Here is a 19,011-nt window from a genome sequence, read left to right as displayed (position 1 = left end):
TAGGAACATGTGCACCTGTTCCCTGATATAATTTTTTTACAAGTGTTCTATTTCCGGACAGTATGTTTTAGAGTCTTTAAATTATTAGTCTCTGTTGTACAGTACAATAAAATGATTCTTACATTTCATATCACTGCATTGCATGATTTTTTTATTTACGTTTCGCACAGGAAATCTGCTCTTTTCCGATGGAACTAACACAAAGTTTTTGTAACCAATCTTCTTCAATGTAAATGCCAATCCAAGGGCCTGCTTATCGCCTGATTCTTTTGTAAATTATGAAAGGTAGAATGTAGGTAGGTAGTCAGCTGTTGTGACTATGTAGATAACATGTGCGCTTTCCAATCCAAAAGTCAGTGGTTCGATTCTGACTCCCCGGAATGGGCAAAGAAGAATTATCTTCCGTTTACGGGACTATGCGTTCTGTCATGTCCGTCTGCGGAAGGCAATAAACAATAGGCAAACCACGACAGTCTTGCCTAAGGGATGGGCCTATTAGAGATGGGATAAACTGTTATTTTTAAGAAACAGTTTCGACTGGAACTGTGTCATGAACGAAACTGTTCCAAAATAACAGTCTCAGAGAAACAGTTTCATAAGAATATGTTTACGTCAGTGTCAACCGTTCCAAGTGTTCCAACCGTTTCAACTTCTCATCTGTTTGAGGAACATGTTTCAAAGCCTTTGAATCGTCTTAGATCGGCTGTTCAGTGTATTATGACGACGAAAGTCAGTCATTTTTCGTAGGTTACTGCTAAAGAATACAGGAAATAACTACAATTAAAAATGAATCGAGTTTAGTAAAAATAACACATATAACACTAGAAGAATTTAATAACGGTAAGACATCCAGTTATATTTTTGCGGTATATTAACACCATATCAGTGCACCATAAACATATTATTCTCCATCAATGGGCAGCGAATAATTATTAATATCGGATTTATTAGGGAATTTGATTCGTACAAATAAATAGCGAGGTACTACATAGTATTGCACGAAGGCTATGTGGAAAATCTGTATTATATCTACTTTCGATTGGAGGGTGATGATAGCGCTACACTGGCCTTTGTAGATAGCAAAGAGGAAGGAAACTGTTTAGAAATTGAACTGTTTATCTCTTGGAACCATGTTGATCACTGGAGCAGTGTAACACCCTTTGGAACAGGTTATTTGACGAAACTGTTTCGTACTGAAAGTATTCCAGCTATTTTTACCCATCTCTAAGGCCTGTATCTGCTTTGAGACAGATCAGGAGATCACTTGCATTGAAATGTCCCACTATTCTTAAATTTTCCCTCTTTACTTGTTGCTAATTGCAACCATTCTCTGTCACCGCGTTCACTAGGTCTTTGACCGTCTTGTGTTTAGCTATTTACCTCCGACTTTTCGACATAGTAAATCTTTTCAGATTTATTGAATGTATTGCTCACCTCATGTAGGCCTACCTGTGCAAGTAAATGTAAAATTCTGACAAATAGTTCCCTCTATATAGAAAAAGCGATAAAGGAAAATTTTCGGTTCTTTTCAGAAATCCTCTTATAAATTTCCTACCTGCACATCTTGCTTTATTGTTGAATTCGTTATCATATTCAGAGATTTCTGCATATTCTAAGGCCAGTTTGTAACATTTAATGGCGTTCAAGGTAAACCCTTCCAAAAATTATTCAGGAGAAAGCCAGGCCAAATTTCTTTCCTGAATGAAAGTCAATGGTTCTGTGCAAGAACTGGCGACATCCAAAACACGATCATGAATAATTAACTTGGACAGAGCATTCTTTTCTGTTGCTAATCTTTTAGATAAACCTTTCCGATATTTTTTCATACTTCTTTTATATCATCCTCATTCCATATTTTCCAGCCTCTCATACAAAACGTTTTGGCATCTGTAACTTCAGTAAAATGGTCCATTTGCCTTCGAATATTTATTTTCAAATAACATATAAAATCATCAAAATGAATTACTTATTGGATTGTTTCAGTCCGAAAATAGGAACATTGAACTAATTACCCAAAATTCTCAAGCAAAAGTGTCCCGAACTTTAAATAAGAAATTTGCACCACCTAACAATGGCCAAAGCCCTATTCTTTGGAATGAAAGCATAATGAGCCTTTTGAAAAAAAAATTATCTTACTTACAGAGAATAAATTATCGCTCAATATTATAACAGGACGAAATATAAAGATACTCTAATAACATTTGCTCACTTTCCGCTATCTGTAGCACACAGTCTCATAGCCATATGTCGCAATCACCCCTAGAATGTTATTGCTTTGTATAGACTAGCCAAGCGAATGCGTAAAGGATTCTCTATAAGCACAGAATAACAAAACGTTACGAGTGCCCGGAAATAGGACTTGTCCGGTAATTAGTCCCTCTACCCCCTACCTATCTCGTGTAGTGTGAATTTGTCTTAAAGTCCAGCTTCGGACAGTATCTGGTTCACACGAGGAAAAATCTGTCGTATTGATATCTCTTAGGCCTACAGGTGAAAGACACTAAGTCGAAAATGATAGTTTTGAGATGAAGGCGATTGAATAATTCCTTGATATGTACATTGTATTTGCCGCTATATTTGCGAACATTTTAACAAATTTTCTTTGCTGGTATCACCATACATATGTATTAGTTATAATTTGCAGGAAAGAAATTTTCAATTTTTATTATTAGAGGGGCTATTTATATTAAATTAATGGGGGATGTTGATGACTTAATATCTTTCTCCTGACAGTGAGCCCGGATGTTTAGGCATTTATTTTGGTTAAAATAGGCAGGCATGTGGGCACTAAAATAGTAAAAACAGGCAGTGAAATAGGCATTTATTAATCATGGAAACAGACAAAAATAGACAAATACTTAATAAACTATCCCATATGGTACTCACTTTCCTTGGTTACATGTCACAACAAGATGGTTTTTTAAGTTGTCAACTGTCATAGTGAGCAGCCTGTCAGAGAGAACGTTTTTCATAGTGGAAAAAGATCTTTGTCTTCTACCGAAGTGATTGGAGCAAACTTAAAACAATTTATTTCAGAAGGACTGTCTCCACTTTCTTTCAGAGATCGGGAAAACCGACTGTGTATTGTATCAAAAAGAGGGGTGTATGAAGGGATTAGAGATTTCAAAGTACGCGTGACTGTGCGTGCAAGCGACAACAGTAACGGGACTTGGAGACTTGCTTTTAAAACTTCCTTCATCCCCTTTCTTTCACTGGTAAACCCCGAAGAGATCTGAGGACTGAGGGTTACCTACTGTTCAGACATTTTTGTTAAGTGACACAAAAGATGGAATAAGATTCTAAGCAAATATTTGTGTGATGTGTATATATGTGTTTAATTTGTACAACCCGTCCTTTTTTATTTTTTTATATAATATATGTGCGGTTTATTTTAAATGCATTAAAAATATAGAAAATGTACAGTTGTCAAAAGAAAAAAGTGGCCGCTCTCTTGAAACAAAGTTCCCTTCTGGTATCTTCGCTGCAATTCGGAGACTGGCGATGTTACATGTTGTTGGACCACGTTGCCTGTTATCTACAGTTATAATTGAAGTATTCTGTGTGTTATTCGATAGCATAATGGTAGCGTTCTGGCCTCTTATTCGTGAGGTTCTGCGTTCGACTACAACCTCCTGCTTTTTATGTTATTTATTTATTTGTTTTGTTTTTGAGAGAGACAAACTATACATAATGGCTCCTTTCTCTTTTACGATTATTTTAGTAATTAACATCAGGTTCATTGATATATTATGCCATGACTTTATCATTATGATATTGTGGCTGCAAATGGAAAGAAAAGAGATTTTATTCTCAATAAAAATATCTTTCGTGGCATAAACAAAACAAATTTACTGGCGTCTGCCTTAAAACATTGAAACAATTAAGTGTTCAAAAAACAAAACGAAAATCCACAATTCAATATTTAGTCTATCTTCCTCTTATCTTGATCATCTTGCTGTCGAGTGGGCATGGAATCGACTAGTCTTTGCAAATAGCGACTGTTCTTACACACGATATTCCAGGTATTCTGAACATACATACATAAGTGTTCTGCCCATGGGCAGGTCTTTCATTGCAATCCCAGCAATCTCCAATCTTTCCTATTTTCTGCCTTCCTCTTAGTCTCCGCATATGATCCACATATCCTAATGTCGTCTATTATTCTTTTCAACCAGAGACCCAACCAATTCCTTTTTCCTTTTTCTAATCAGTTTCAGCATCATTCTTTCTTCACTCACTTTTTCAAACACAATTTTATTTCTTATTCTGTCTGTCCACTTCACACGCACCGTTCTTGTCCACATCCACATTTCAAATGCTTCAATTCGTTTCTCTTCATTTCGTCGTAATGTCCATGTTCCTTCCCCATACAATGCCACACTCCACACAAAGCACTTCACTAGTCTCACTAGTTCTTTTTCCAGAGGTCCGCAGAAGATCCTTCTTCTTCTATTAAAAGCTTCCTTTGTTCATGTTTGCAGTTTTTCTTGGGAAGGATAGGCCTAAATGCGATAACATCCCGTTGCTTTCCGCACACCACTATCTCTTTCGCATCTTATTAGATTCCAGGGGGCCCAAGTGTGGAGATGGGGAGAGTGGATTTGACTAATTGGGCCAACCGGACTACACCGAAAGTCACGGCAAGAGTTAAATATTAGTTCTATCAGGATGTTTGACCCGATCAGAGACCGGGAAATCTCAATTAGCCTTTGCCCCCCGCATCCTGGACTAGCTTCTACGAATCATCAGAAAATCTTGGAGTGTGATTGGGCCAATTTTTCCGAAAATGTTTCCACACTTTTGTACTCGTAGCTCAGCGGACGAACGTCGGAATTTAGATGTCAACGTCTCAGGTTCAATTCCTCGTTACTCCTTTTCATTTTATTGTGGTTCAAGATATATAATAATAATAATAATAATAATAATAATAATAATAATAATAATAATAATAATAATAATGATTTATTTTAGCTGGCAGAGTTAAGGCCGTAAGGCCTTCTCTTCCACTCAACCAGCAAAAAGTGTATATACATATGCATGAACTTACAAAGAATCCAACAATTTGATTGAGATGAGAGTTACATGTATACAAAAGTTATATACAAATTAAACAACAAAATACTATGAACTATTAATTAAACACTGAAATAAACTGTGTAGCAGAATTAAACTAAAATACATAGAATGTTAATATATTTCAAATAATATTAGATAATAGAAAGAGATTATTACGAGACAATTAAAATACAGCACAATCAGGATGATGTCTAAAGAAAAAAGTAACAATGTAGTCAGTGATAGTTTAAATCAGTATGATTGGAGTGAAATGCTAATAAGGTTATCTTTTAAGCTGTTCTTAAAGGTGTTTATTGTCTTGCAGCCCCTAATACTTTGTGACAAGGAATTCCATTGACGCGAGGTGGATATTGTAAAAGATGATGAATAACAAGATGTTCTATGAAGAGGTATACTTAGCGTGCCACAGATAAGTGATCTGGTATTTACATCGTGGTTAGAGTATAGATAAGAGAAACGAGACGAAAGGTAATTTGGTGTTGAAGTGTGCAGAATTCGAAAGAGTAAAGACAAAGAGTGTAAAGTTCTACGTTCTTTAAGTCGGAGCCACGAGAGACTTGCGAAGGACGGTGATATGTGATCATACCGTCGGATGTTGCACACGTATCTGACGCACATATTCTGAGCTCGCTGTAACTTGACTGACAATTCAGAACTTAGGTCACTTAACAAAACGTCACAATAATCGAAGTGCGGCGTTACTAGGGTTTGCACTAGGGTAAGTTTTAGTTGCTGGGGCAAGAAGTTTCTCAAGCGACTCAAACAGTGAATGGAGGAACAGATTTTTTTTATCGTTTCTTTAACTTGAAAATTCCAACTTAGATTATTATCAAAAAAGAAGCCAAGATTTTTTACGACAGATGAATAAGGGATTAGCGTGTTGTTAAGAGTAACAACTGAAAGATTACTGTTATTAAGGGAGTTAACTAAACGCTTATGTCCAATAATTATGGCTTGAGTCTTACTTGGATTAAGTGCGAGTCCGAAATTGGCCGCCCAAGTGGAGACAGTGGCTAGGTCACAATTTAACTTGTCAATCGATTCATTGATCGTATTGGGTCTGGAATGTATGTAAAGTTGTAGGTCGTCGGCATAGAGGTGATATCGGCAATACTGTAAGTTCTTAGATACGTCATTAATGTAGATAGAGAAAAGTAGTGGACCTAATACGGAGCCCTGCGGCACTCCCGCCTTTGTGCATCTCCATTGGGAGAATTGATTATCAAGTGAAACACACTGTTGGCGGTCACGTAGGTAGGAGTCCATCCAGCTCAAGGTATTGTCTGACAGGTGCAAAGCCTTCATCTTTGCAAGAAGCAAGTCGATATCAACAGAACCAAGTCGATATCAATAATACAAAAAGAAAAACTAATAGCAGTATTATGCAACTGGATTTTTCCAAACCTAATATTAAATTTATGTTATTTATATTGCTAAAGAACGATTACAATATAAATAACTTGAATATTATTTATACAGTATCACTAAAGAACGATAACAGAATATAAATGATAAATATCGGTTTGTTTAATTAATATAAGATATTAAATAATACGTAATTAATTATCTAAATAAAATAACCTATTTTACAAAGAAAAATGTTTATTTGTGTTATAATAATATCTTACATAAAATACAGATTATTTATATTGCGAAAGAACAATAACAATATAAATAACTTGAATATTATTTTATAATGCTAATGAAGGAAAACAGAATATAAATGATAACTTGAATATTATTTATATCGCTAAAGAACGATAACAGAATATAAAAAACGAGAATATTATTCATATTGGAATATCACAGATTTATTAAAGATGTATTTAAGAAATTGTAGAAGAATAGTAATTGGTAACAGTGTCCTATTTATTCTTCTTGGCGCCAAATTTGTAACTTTTAAAAGTGTGGTTATAATGTTGAAGTGTATGTGTTGTAACGGATGCTTGATTTGTTATGTATGTGAGTCAGTCATGGGATGCTTGATGTCGTCGCAATGTCTTAATTATAGTTTGATTGTGTTTGTGTGACTATTATGTATTAATTTATGATTTATGGTACGGAAATCTGCATATTTGTGTTATACATAGAAGTGTTACGTATGTGTATTGTTAATGTTTTTGTATGTTTCAAATTGATACCTGATATTTTTTTGCAATCGCAATGCCTAATTTACGGATTGTTTATGTTTTGTTTACATCGCGTAAGCTAATTTAATTTTCTTTTCTATTTCTCTTTATGCTTATCTTTTTTGTGTATAAAACTATAGCCCTAACATACATATGTAAAATAGGGCTAACCCCCATTGAAGATACAATAATAATAATAATTATTATTTATATCGTTATAAAACGATAACAGAATACAAATGATGACTTGAATTTTATTCATATCTCTAAAGAACGATAACAAAATATAGATAACGTGATATCCATAAAGAACGATAAATGAATATAAATGATAATTTGAATATCATTTACATCGCTAAAGAACGATTAAAAAATAAAGTGAAAACTTGAAAAAGGCCCGAACCCACAACCTTTGAATCATTAAACAAGCACTCTACCGCTGGTCTACGAGACGCAGATATGGAACATTTTCATAGTTCCGGAACTGCTTGTACAAGCACATGCATCGTGTAACATCGCCGCGACCCGAAGTGGACTTTGAAAATATTCGCTGTTCACGAGTGCTGCCACTTTTTTTTGACAGCTGTACAATAACGGCGTAAAAAGGCTAAAAAAGGTATTTAACCTTAAAATAGGCAACGGGAGGTAAGATAGGCAAAAAAAGCAAAATAAAAATTGAGCCTATCGTCCCCAAATGTGTGGAAACGTGTTTATCTCTAATAGGTCTTTCATACATGCACTCAGTTTAAAAAAGGCATTTTGCCTAACATCCGGGCTCTATTTATCACTGTGACTCACGAGTAGTTCAGCATGTACGCATCCTTTAAACCTTGCAGCTTGACGTCTCTCAGAGTCAGATACAGTTGTCCCCTTCCCTGCCCATGCGACAGTTTCAGTTCCTTGATCTGGAAGGGGTCGAGTGGGGGTAAGTTGAACATTTTGTCACCTGAAAAAAAAAATACACATTCGTCGCTATCTCTCGCTGAACGAAAAACATAATTTCTATATCAACCGACATGTATTCTGATGGAGCAAGAAATTTGTAACATAAAGAAATAGTTCTCGGTAACTCAGATCACGAAAATTTGATTTATGGTGGTATACCTTGTTTGCCTAGCAATGTGTATAGTGCAATATTGGCTCATTTTTATAAATTTCCGCTTATTTATTTAATATAAATATATTGAATAATTTTGGAAATAAACACGGTTCTTGCTTCCGTAACACAGATTCTTGTGATCCTCGCTTCAGCGTTTAGAATTATACCGTACTGTAAATATTTCACATTGCTTGTAAGTAGCATTGCACAAAGTATTGGCTAAATCAGTTCCTAGCGTGTTGCACTATATTCTTGAATCACCTTGTACTGTACATGGACTGAGAAGGCGAATAAGGACTTCATGCCGACGCCTTGTGGTTTGTTACTGTATGACGTGTGATTTGTGATTTACTTACCGTTGGCGAGGTGCGGAATTATTTCTCTGCTACTATTCAGCACACATTCTCCAAAGTTTGGGTCTAAGCGTGAGCAGACTTTGAAGTATGAGGCTGTAATAGAACATAAGCAATGTTGTTATTCCACTTAGTCTATCTAACCGCGACATATCGGAATTCACTCTAATTTAAACTTCGATCCGTGTGAATGTTCTCTGATTTACTGTGGAGAATAAAGCGATGACGACCCATTATCTAATCAGGAAATTTTCCAGTTGTAGGAAAAATGAGGCAAGGTAGAATTTTAAATCAAAGCAGAGACAGTGGAAGAGTCTTGAATGCAAAACTGACAGTGGTACCACAGTCTAGTACAGACCAGGACAGGATACAGCACTGTGACGTCACCTCTTTCCGCTCTGCCGTATCGCATTCGATGTCTGTGCAGGGTCTGTGAAATGTGGACAGCAGTTTGCAGGGAGGGTGGAGAGGGTATTTGGCGTGCAGGTAGCAGTGATTTAGGCTATAAATAAAAGTGATCTGCGTTCATAACACAGTTTAATGCCTGGATATCCCAATGGTAATGTTAAGTCAATTGCACATCTTGTGTACTGATTATAAATAATTCAATTTCAGCTCTATTATGCGAAAATAAATCTATAGCAAAGACAGTCTCATATGCTGGACACTATCCTGTATCTAATAGTCACGTAGTAGTCCACACCTGTGGAGTAACGGTCAGCGCGTCTGGCTGCGAAACTAGGTGGCCCGGGTTCGAATCCCGGTCGGGGCAAGTTGCCTGGTTGAGGTTTTTCCCGGGGTTTTCCCTCAACCCAATACGAGCAAATGCTGGGTAACTTCGGTGCAGGACCCCGGACTCATTTCACCGGCATTATCACCTTCATATCATTCAGACGCTAAATAACCTAGATGTTGATACAGAGTCGTAAAATAATCCAATAAAATAAAAATAAAATAGTCACGTAGTATTTCATATCAGTTAATTTGGCGAAACAAATATATAGTAAAGTAATACAAGTTTTTATTATTCACGTTCATTTGTACGCCAAGATATGCTTTATTTATAATGACTGCAATCACACAACGTGTTTAAAAATGATTAGAAATAATGAAACCTTTGCTGTATTTTATGAAATATACACACTAACTACATTTTCGTTGTCTATAATATGGAAGAAGGCACAGAACGATTATGTTGACATTTTTCTGCATTTTTTGTTTCTTCTTTCTTTAACTAATTTATCAATATTGGGACATAATGACTGGGCAATATATAATTAAGACTGCATGTTAGGTTGTGATCTGACAAGGTAGGCCTACTTGTTGATTTAGGTTTAGCAAGTTTCATAACAGAAAAAATTGTTCGCATACAACAATACGATCCAAACATACACAATACCTGTGCAGCAAATGCATACAATCTCGGGAATTTGGCTTGGTAGAAATTCGTGTTAAAGTCAACCAAGTCCTTGTTGTGTTTATATTTGTCCTTCAACAAACCGCGACATTGTAAATTTAACATTTACAATTGATACCTGCTAGGAACATCTTTGACATCTGGGGAATAAGGGGTTGCAAAGAGCTGAAATATAGTAGAAACTGTTCTATATCTTGAAACTTCGACTCAACTGGCGAAGAAGATCTTGTAGAATTTGCACATGTTCTTCAGAGAGACTAATGTCTGGATCACGCACTTCCGATAACTTTGAAAAATGCACAGTTTTCAGCCAGCAGTTGATTTACCCATAGACCAATGACAATTTTAACGTTTCAGCTTTATAGTATATATCTGTTACGATGAGTCCCTTGCCCTGAAGTGAGGTATTTAAATCGTTTAAGTGATCTGTTAAATTCGCATGGAAAGCCAAGTCACAAATTCAGGTTTTTTCTTGCAACTCGGGGACAGGCTGATTTAGACTAGTCATAAATGATGCTATTTCTTCTCTGAACTCAAAGAAACGCCGTTTATGTAGGCAACTTTGCATTACGATGCTCTCACCTGACGTCATACGAAATGGGGGATGTGCTCTTCCTCCACTAATGTCACACAGTCTGAAACTGTCTTCCGCTGGTCTAGTACATACAGTCACGAAGCTCAATAAGTAGTAAATATGCATCCATAGCTAGTTGCTAACCACTAGGATCGCTACTGTGGCCGCATTACAGACAATGCGAAAAGTACCTGCACATTCTATTGTTTCTAGTGCGCTCATAAACTCAAGCTTCGTGACTGTATATACTAGACTGTGGTGGTACCTTGGTTCCGAAGAATTTCTTGGAAATTCGTGTTTTGTAAACATTAATTTTTAAGCAGAAAATTTTATAAAGGGAACATATTACCACAGTCTACTATATACAGTCACGAAGCGAAATACTTACTGAATATGCAAACATAGAGTGTTGAAATATGCATCCATAGATGGTTGCTAACCACCAGGATTGCTGCAGTAGCGATAGTAACTCTCGCCTCATCACAGACCCTTTCCCCAGCAGACGATAAAATGTATTGCACTTTCGATATCGTATTCTTTTGAAAAAATTAACACATTCCTTCCACTATTGAAATATGAAATACATAAGGTGTATATATTATTTTCATAAAGTATATTATTATATTATATTTTATAAACTCACCTTCCTGGATCTTTCGAAAGAAGGATAACTCTGACCTCTTTTTCTTACAATATTTATATTACCACAAACGTCTCCTTGTCCCATATTATTATTCAAATTATTGTATTTTAGCCATTTACAGTGTTATTACAACCGATAACGAACATTTCACAGTTTACACAACTTTTCACAACAAAGCGAAATACGGCACAGTCAATGCCTTTTCGATCTAGACCAGGCCGTAATGTATGTTAGGGTTTTCTATTTCAGTGTATGGAGCTCAGTGAAATATTATATTATAACTTTATTGCGTATCATTGCTAAGTTTTATTCAGTGTAATGTGTCCATAAGTTCCGTTTACTTCTTGTTGCATAATATGTTGCAGAAATAATGACAAAACTGTGTTATTTTAATGTGAAGAGAATTTTACATGTTAACATAATCTGTTCGCATCAACAGTTTAAGTTTGGAATGGAAGCTATTTTGAGGTTCAATAAAAACGAATTTATATTGTGATTTTAATTTAGCACATCTACGTTCCTTAATTGTAGATTGAAAATTTACCATACCACTCCTGTGAAATTAGTGTACGTACGATTGTGTTACTTCGTCTCAAATGTAGTAGATAAATGCAATAATTCAGTACTCAATTGTAATATTAAAATACAGACAAATAGAATGTGACGGGTGTCATACATGACATTATGTTTATTATAATGTTTAATTGCGAATATAGGAATATAAGTTGAATATAGTAGACATAACCTATAATTTCCATATGACATAACATACATATGTAGTGGCAGGACATTGGAGACCAGTAAAATTAGACAGAAAGGGGCAACTAGTACAGTAAACATAACCCATGTTGAATCTTTCGTACACTACATTTAACAATTGAATTTAAATAATTGATTAAGTGGTGATCTTACTCGTGTTAATTATGTAAGCATGTGCGACTTACAGCTGTCAGCCGCACATGCTTACATAATTAACACGAGTAAGATCACCATTTAATCAATTATTTGTAAACACAACCTATAATTTCAACATATCTAAGTATTCGTGCGGTGGAACTGAAAATTATTGAATCGTGCATAAATGAAAGTACAAGAATTTCGTAATATGTAATCGAAATAAATGCAGGTGAGTTATTACACATACGGACAACGTAATTTTCACACCAAAAATAATATTACACCTTAACTCGCAAGGAATTATGTCTGAAGTGTCTCTTAATCATTGTTTTAAATTTTATTAATGTAATTACACTACATTTTAGAGAAATATATGTTACTTTTTATGAATTCCAATTAATTTATATGGTCGAAACGCCGCCCTTCGTGACCCGGTTAAGCGAGACACATGGTCTGCCTTACGGCCTGTATTAGATTACGGTGGCAGTGACACAGTCTATTGTTCCTTGTACACACAGCGCTCCAAGCGACTAGCAACTATCGCGAGGAATGCAAAAAATCATCCCAAGCTTCGTGACTGTATATACTAGACTGTGACATTACTTTCTTTTTGTTGCTTTATTCGCAATATATATTTTCATTTATTACATACACTTTAAAATCATAAATTACTTTAATTTGAATAATATTTCCTTTGATTGAGTATTTAACGACACAGTATCAAGTACGAGGTTATTTAGCGTCGATGGGACTGGTGATAGCAAGAATACGTTTGGAGAGGTGAGGCCTAGGATTCGCCATAGATTACTTGACAACTGCCTTCCGATTTAGAAAAACCTCGGAAAAAACCCAAGCAGATAATTAGGCCAAGCGGGAATGGAACCCGCGATCGAGCACAACTCCGGGTCTGCAGGGAATCTCCTTAGCTGACTTAGCTATGCCGGTGGTTAACTAAAGGTATAATAGGGCTGTAATACAAGTACTTCTGTTAGGCCTACATCCTTTACACGTATTATAGGCGGAATTATACTTTTAGGCCTGTAATAGGTAGACGCTATGTAGAGTGTAACAGAAATTCAGTACTTGTACAAATTCTGGGGCCAGTTCTCGTACCAAGATAAGAAAAAAAAAAATTGATGGGAAGGTCTCCTCATAAATCTTTGGTTTATGACAGTGACGTAACGTGGCTTCCGAAAGGGGTACCAACCCAAGAGTGTTAGTAATAACTATTCTTAAAATTAATTAGATTTAAGAATATAATTTTACAAAACTTACGAACCGTAATATGTTGAATTAGTAAAAGTTATATTCTCGTAACAGTCTTAATTGCAGATAAATTCTTCGATATTTCTATGCTAATACGTCAATACCATCATCCTGAAAGCTCAGTGTGGACTGTAATTTGACGAGCAGGTATTTCTCAATGTTCATTAAAGCCAGAGATTAGTATCTAGCCTGGTTCTGAGAGTTTCTCATATTTTTTAAAAGTCTTTTTAAAGCGGAAAGTGATGGTGCGCTAGCTGCACTGGTTGCCGTTATGGTTGGGAGTAACGCACAAAAAAAAAAAAAGAAGAAAAATCCGCAATTTTCTGTTAGGCATGCAAGAGCTTTCGGGGATTGTTGTTTTATATTCATAAACATATTTTGCAGCGAGAAGACAAAAAAAGTAAAGTTTCGGGTCGTCAGAAAAACTTTCGGAGACATTCTGGAGACAATCTGGCATACTGTATCAGTGATCTCAATAAATGCCCGTCTGTATGAGCATTTTTTTCTTCCCTTACCATGCAGTTAATTAATTAAATCTTTTGGTACGTGATGAGCAGTTAGAAGAAGAGGTACCTTCCATTTTAGTTCGCATGTGATCAAAATTGTCCCTCAAGTGTTGCATGTGATTTTTATGTACTACAAAATGCAATGTCACATGTTTTATTCTGAAGAATTTTGAAGGGAGCTTCAGAATGAGGGGAAGAAAAATCCAACTTGAAAGTGAAATCGTAGTCGCTTAAAAGCAAAAGAAGACTGTTTAAAGAAGAAATTGTTTCCATATCCGATTCATTTGAATTTCGGATAGGGGAACTAGGCCTAAAATGACATACCTTAAGGAAATCTTGAAAAAAAAAATGCATTCTTACCAAATTTGTTTTGGTCATTTGTATGTAACTGATACTACAACATTAACACATATATTAAGATCAACAGAAAGTGAAAAATACGGACAATCTTTAACTGAAAGGTATATTTGAAAATAGACAAACTATGTCATTTTACCCAAGTTACTAGGGTAAAATGACACACTTAAGTTAATTTTTACATAGTTCAAAAAAAATATATATATTCCCTTAGATACACTTGCACATTCATTGTGTTCCCATGAGAAACATTTCTTGCATTGTAGCCATGTTTCTTCTGGTTTATATTGGCTGTAAAATTCATTGCAGCACAGACAAGGTGCATCGTTCTCAACATCACCATCGAAGTCACTCTCTTCATCTTGGTCCCCATTGCTTAGCTCAAACTAAAGCTGTGTGTTTGCTCTGTTTGCTGAACACCTTTTTTCTACAGCTCTTCTTTCAGCTTCCTTTAATTTTAATTGGTCATTAAAAGAGATGGTTGATTTGGGAACCTTCATGTGTTCTCTTTCTTCTCGCCACAGATCTAGTGCCAGAGGGAATAGGGGAGATCTCTTGCTATGTCACATGAGGTGAAGGCCTCGTTTGTGACGTTTCCGCTGCTGGAGCAGTTGTTGGTGATGGCTGTATCATACGTTCTTTTGCATTCCTTGTTGTTGAACTGCTCTTCTGTGTTGCACCCTTTGGCCCGTCTGTAGGGACTGCATTCGTTAGAAGTCTGTGTGTGGGCGCTGCAAGACTAAATAAGTGATCAGGAAATATGACCAAATGGAATGGACAAATTCTTGTTGAAGAAAATCCACCCAATGCATTGGTGATGGTTGCAGCTTTTCCATAGACTTCAGAAAATTAGTCCGCAATTTGAAACTGTGTTATCACCCATCCAGGATGGTTCCTCAGCCACTTTGTAACCGCCTGATCATATGTTTTGTTTTCAAAGGCCCGAAGAAAGAGACATCAAGTGGCTGGAGTCGGTGGGTGCAGTGACGAGGGAGGGCTAACATGACGGAGCGTATTCCGAATCTCACCGGTGAGCAATCCGATGGCATCACTGTGTTCCGAATTCCACCGATGACGTCATTGATGCTCCACCGGTGACGCACCGGTGCCATCAACTTGCAGACGAATAACATACGCTCATCGTGCACTGTTGTGTCATGGCGGTGTGTTCTGCTTTGGTGCTGCTGTATTGTTTGTAATGAGCACAACGTAAGAACAATATGTTAATGGCTTATGAGCGAAAATGTCAACGGACTAGTTATTACTACTGGGTCAAGAAATAAATTGTTTATGCTATCTTTTCTTTGAACGAGATGGTTGTACGAAAATTTCGCAAAATTTAGCTAGCGTAGCACAGAAAAGAACTTGTACAGTCGCCATGACAGCATCGATCCTTCCAGCAGTTTTGTTTCTTATGTAGCTGCAACGTGACGTCATTGATGCCACCGGACCGGTGAGATTAGGAATACGCTCATGACGTGTAATCACTTTTGCCAACTTCTGTGCACTATAGAGCTGTAAATCCAAACTCATCTTACAATATTTTCCACAAAAGCGCTTTTTGGTGAAGTAGGTGCAAGTAAACTTCAGACTCGCCAAGCCTAGCTCATTCATAAGAGGATAAATCAGAATAACAAAATTCAGTGCATATAAATATTGAAAATATATTTATTTTAGAAACTTCAGGGTTTTATATATTTTAAAGAAATCTCCATCTCACCTATTTTAAAATCAGTTAGCTTTACGAAAAATTCAGTCGAGCAATGAGACAGATCCCGCTATATATTACATAATTTCACAGAAGTAATCACTAATCCGCCATTGTAAACAAATTTGACACCAATTTTGCAAATCTCTATCGCCCATAATATATGGCTTCTCGTTTCCAGTCAGAAACATGCACTTGGGTAAAATGACATAGTATGTCATTTTAGCCAAGTAGGTGGTATGCCATTTTACCCGGAATGAAGAAGAATAAGAAGTAGTGTTAGTACGACTTAACCTCTTTATGAATTTGGATATCGTATTGCTTTTTATAGAGGGAAATATTCATATTTTCAGTCATGAAGATTATTTCACTAATATCTGAAGCTTAAAAGGACAAAAGATACATAACATACCTTAACAATATTATATTGCCTTGCAGTTTTTTCCTTTAGTTCACCTGCTTCACCAAAAAGCGCCTTTGCTTGCTAAAACTGGGATGTAACCACTTTTTCCAGATTCTGTGCACTATAGAGCTGTAAATTCAAACTCAGCTACAGTGTTTTCACAAAAAACATATTATGTCATTTTACCCAAGTATGTCATTTTAGGCCTAACTCTCCTAATAGGAACGACAAAACTTCTTCTAATTCCTTCTTTGTATTGATGATGAGTTTCAGCTAGTCGAGTTATGTATTGCCAACGAGTTGGTGCGAGAGGTGGAAATCTTTTCTTAAGATGCGTGAGTAAAGCCTCATATCTTTTAGTAGATTTACAAAAAAATGTTGTGACAGCACTAGATTTAATTCATGTGCATAAGAATGGACAAATAAGGCAAATTTGTACTGCTCAGACTAACATCTCAACGGCATGATTAAAGAGGAGCTGTCAGAACGGTATTCGCTCACATTTGTGAAGCATAAAAACCGTCCTTCAACATTACCGTCAGTTGTGACATACCTAAGAAACGAATACATTTGACGTTTCATAGTGATGTCTGACGTGTCGTCAGGGGTGAAAGCCACAAAAGTAGTTTTTGAAATTTATGTTTTTATTTCAAGAGTCATTAATTCAGAGATAGCACTAACTCATTTTGTATAACAGGAGAGGAACCACGAAATGAAATTGAAGACTATAAATTATTACGTAATTCTAAATCATTGCGTGCCAACATGTTGATAACCTCAATGTGCTTTCCTTTATTTACAAATGAACTGTTTTTCTTGTGACCCATAAATGCAAGACCTTGAACCCCAGGAAACAAACTGCGGTCAGCGGCGATTAAACTGCCTAGAATTTTTCTGTTACTGGTATTCCCTACTGTCCCATTATGGCTTTGAATCGCAATTTGATATTGATTTCTTAGAGTAAATTCAGTCCTTGTATTTTTCTCAAACAACTTCAGTTCTTTAAGACAAGCAATTTGTAGAATAGAATTCCTGTGCTTCTTGTCCACTCTATAGATATTATTTAGATCAATATCCCTAGTACTTTAAAAAGGTGTTTTTCTTTTGAAAATAGAAGACATGGCCAGCAGAACATTTTGTTAAGTTTCTCATTCTCACACTACCAATGGATTCCCTCATACAAATTAATATTGAAATGCCTAACACATGTTTCTATATTTGTTTCCAGGTTAAGAAAAGGTTTTGGAGGACCATCCTCGTTATGTTAAGTTTACCGCTATAACTCAGTGCACTGAACGGCGTTTCCAGAAATATGTCAATAATTACACAGTTTTGTTCACACCAGGTTGCCATATTTCAAATTTCACAAGACACAGATTTCATAAAACACGAAGCACTATGTATCCGTTTCTTCCACGTTTCACTTGCAGACTTAATGTCTGTAGTAAGTGTAGATGTACCTTGCTTATAGGGATATCCTGAACTAGCACGAACAGATAGCGCACGTGTACTATGAGGGATGCGCTTTGCGTGTGCATTTGTTTTTCGGTATGTCAACTTTGAGGATATACGTAGTGTATTAGCACAGTCTAGTATATACAGTTGCGAAGCTCAATACGTAGTAAATATGCAAACATTAGGTAGTTGCTCAGCACTAGGATCGCTAATATCGCCTCATTACAGGCAATGCAAAATAGTACCGTCACAGTCTATTGTTTCTAGCACCCTCAAAACTCAAGCTTCGTGACTGTATATAGTAGACTGTGGTATTAGTATATTAGATACTCTTAAAAACAACTAAAAATGGCAAATTTGTGTTATGTTCCTATATGTAAAAACCAGGGAAAGCTTTTTGTCTTTAATCAGGTCCCGAAATATTCTGAATATATGCTTTAACGCTTAAGAAATAGAAGTAATAAAATTGGGCTTCGAAAGTGCTAGCTATTAAATATAAGTAACTACTTCAAGTAAGGAATTGTTGACTATAGTTTCATTTTGGAAGAGGAAAAAGAAAAATGTATAAAAACATATGCAACCTCGACAACGAGCTATGTTAGCTTAGATTATATATAGTAGTTGTAGGAGTCTCCGAATTTTACGCCTACAGTAAACTCTCGATAAACTGGAATGTTTATTATCCAGGACGATCCCTAGTGAAATCCATTTCGTGAATAATGTTTTTAATGTACTGTACCCTAATTATTAAAGCCATGTTTTAAGTTCAAATTTTCAAAATCATCCCATACAGTATTCAAAACTGCATGTCCTTAACCTACAAAACACACTACTAATCATGATACTATTGCGATCATATTATATCATCCTGTTAAAAATTGCATTTGATCTTTCTGTAACTACAGAAAAAATACAAGGAATTCAATCTCCATAGTCTCTTCCCTATAAAAAAAAAACACATTGGTGGCTGCATATCCTGTTTTTAGCGTACGGTTCTTAAATATTAATTATTAAATAGGGCAATATTCACTTTCGACATATTTCCTATTTGTTTATTTGTGCATATTGTTCTCAAAGTTCTCGTTTAGGTTCATGAACATTCAATTTACTCATATCTATATTCTGCAT

At 35.9% G+C, this 19,011-nt stretch overlaps 1 protein-coding gene across 1 annotated transcript in view; it reads right to left on the bottom strand.

Moving 5' to 3' along the window:
• The window catches only part of LOC138700495 (protein takeout-like), a 47,790-nt gene that overhangs the window by 16,913 nt on the left and 11,866 nt on the right, over positions 1-19,011 (bottom strand). Inside the window, exons 2-3 of the mRNA XM_069827099.1 lie at positions 8,661-8,753; positions 8,004-8,151 (exon numbers count right to left, since the gene is read on the bottom strand). Of these exons, the coding sequence (XP_069683200.1) occupies positions 8,004-8,151; positions 8,661-8,753 (241 nt within the window). The remainder of the gene's footprint in view (positions 1-8,003; positions 8,152-8,660; positions 8,754-19,011) is intronic.

This window comes from Periplaneta americana, chromosome 5 (assembly GCF_040183065.1).
Source record: "Periplaneta americana isolate PAMFEO1 chromosome 5, P.americana_PAMFEO1_priV1, whole genome shotgun sequence".
Lineage (NCBI taxonomy): Eukaryota > Metazoa > Arthropoda > Insecta > Blattodea > Blattidae > Periplaneta > Periplaneta americana.
The sequence above is the reverse complement of the archived record's forward strand: the minus strand, read 5'-3'. Positions and strand labels throughout refer to the sequence as shown.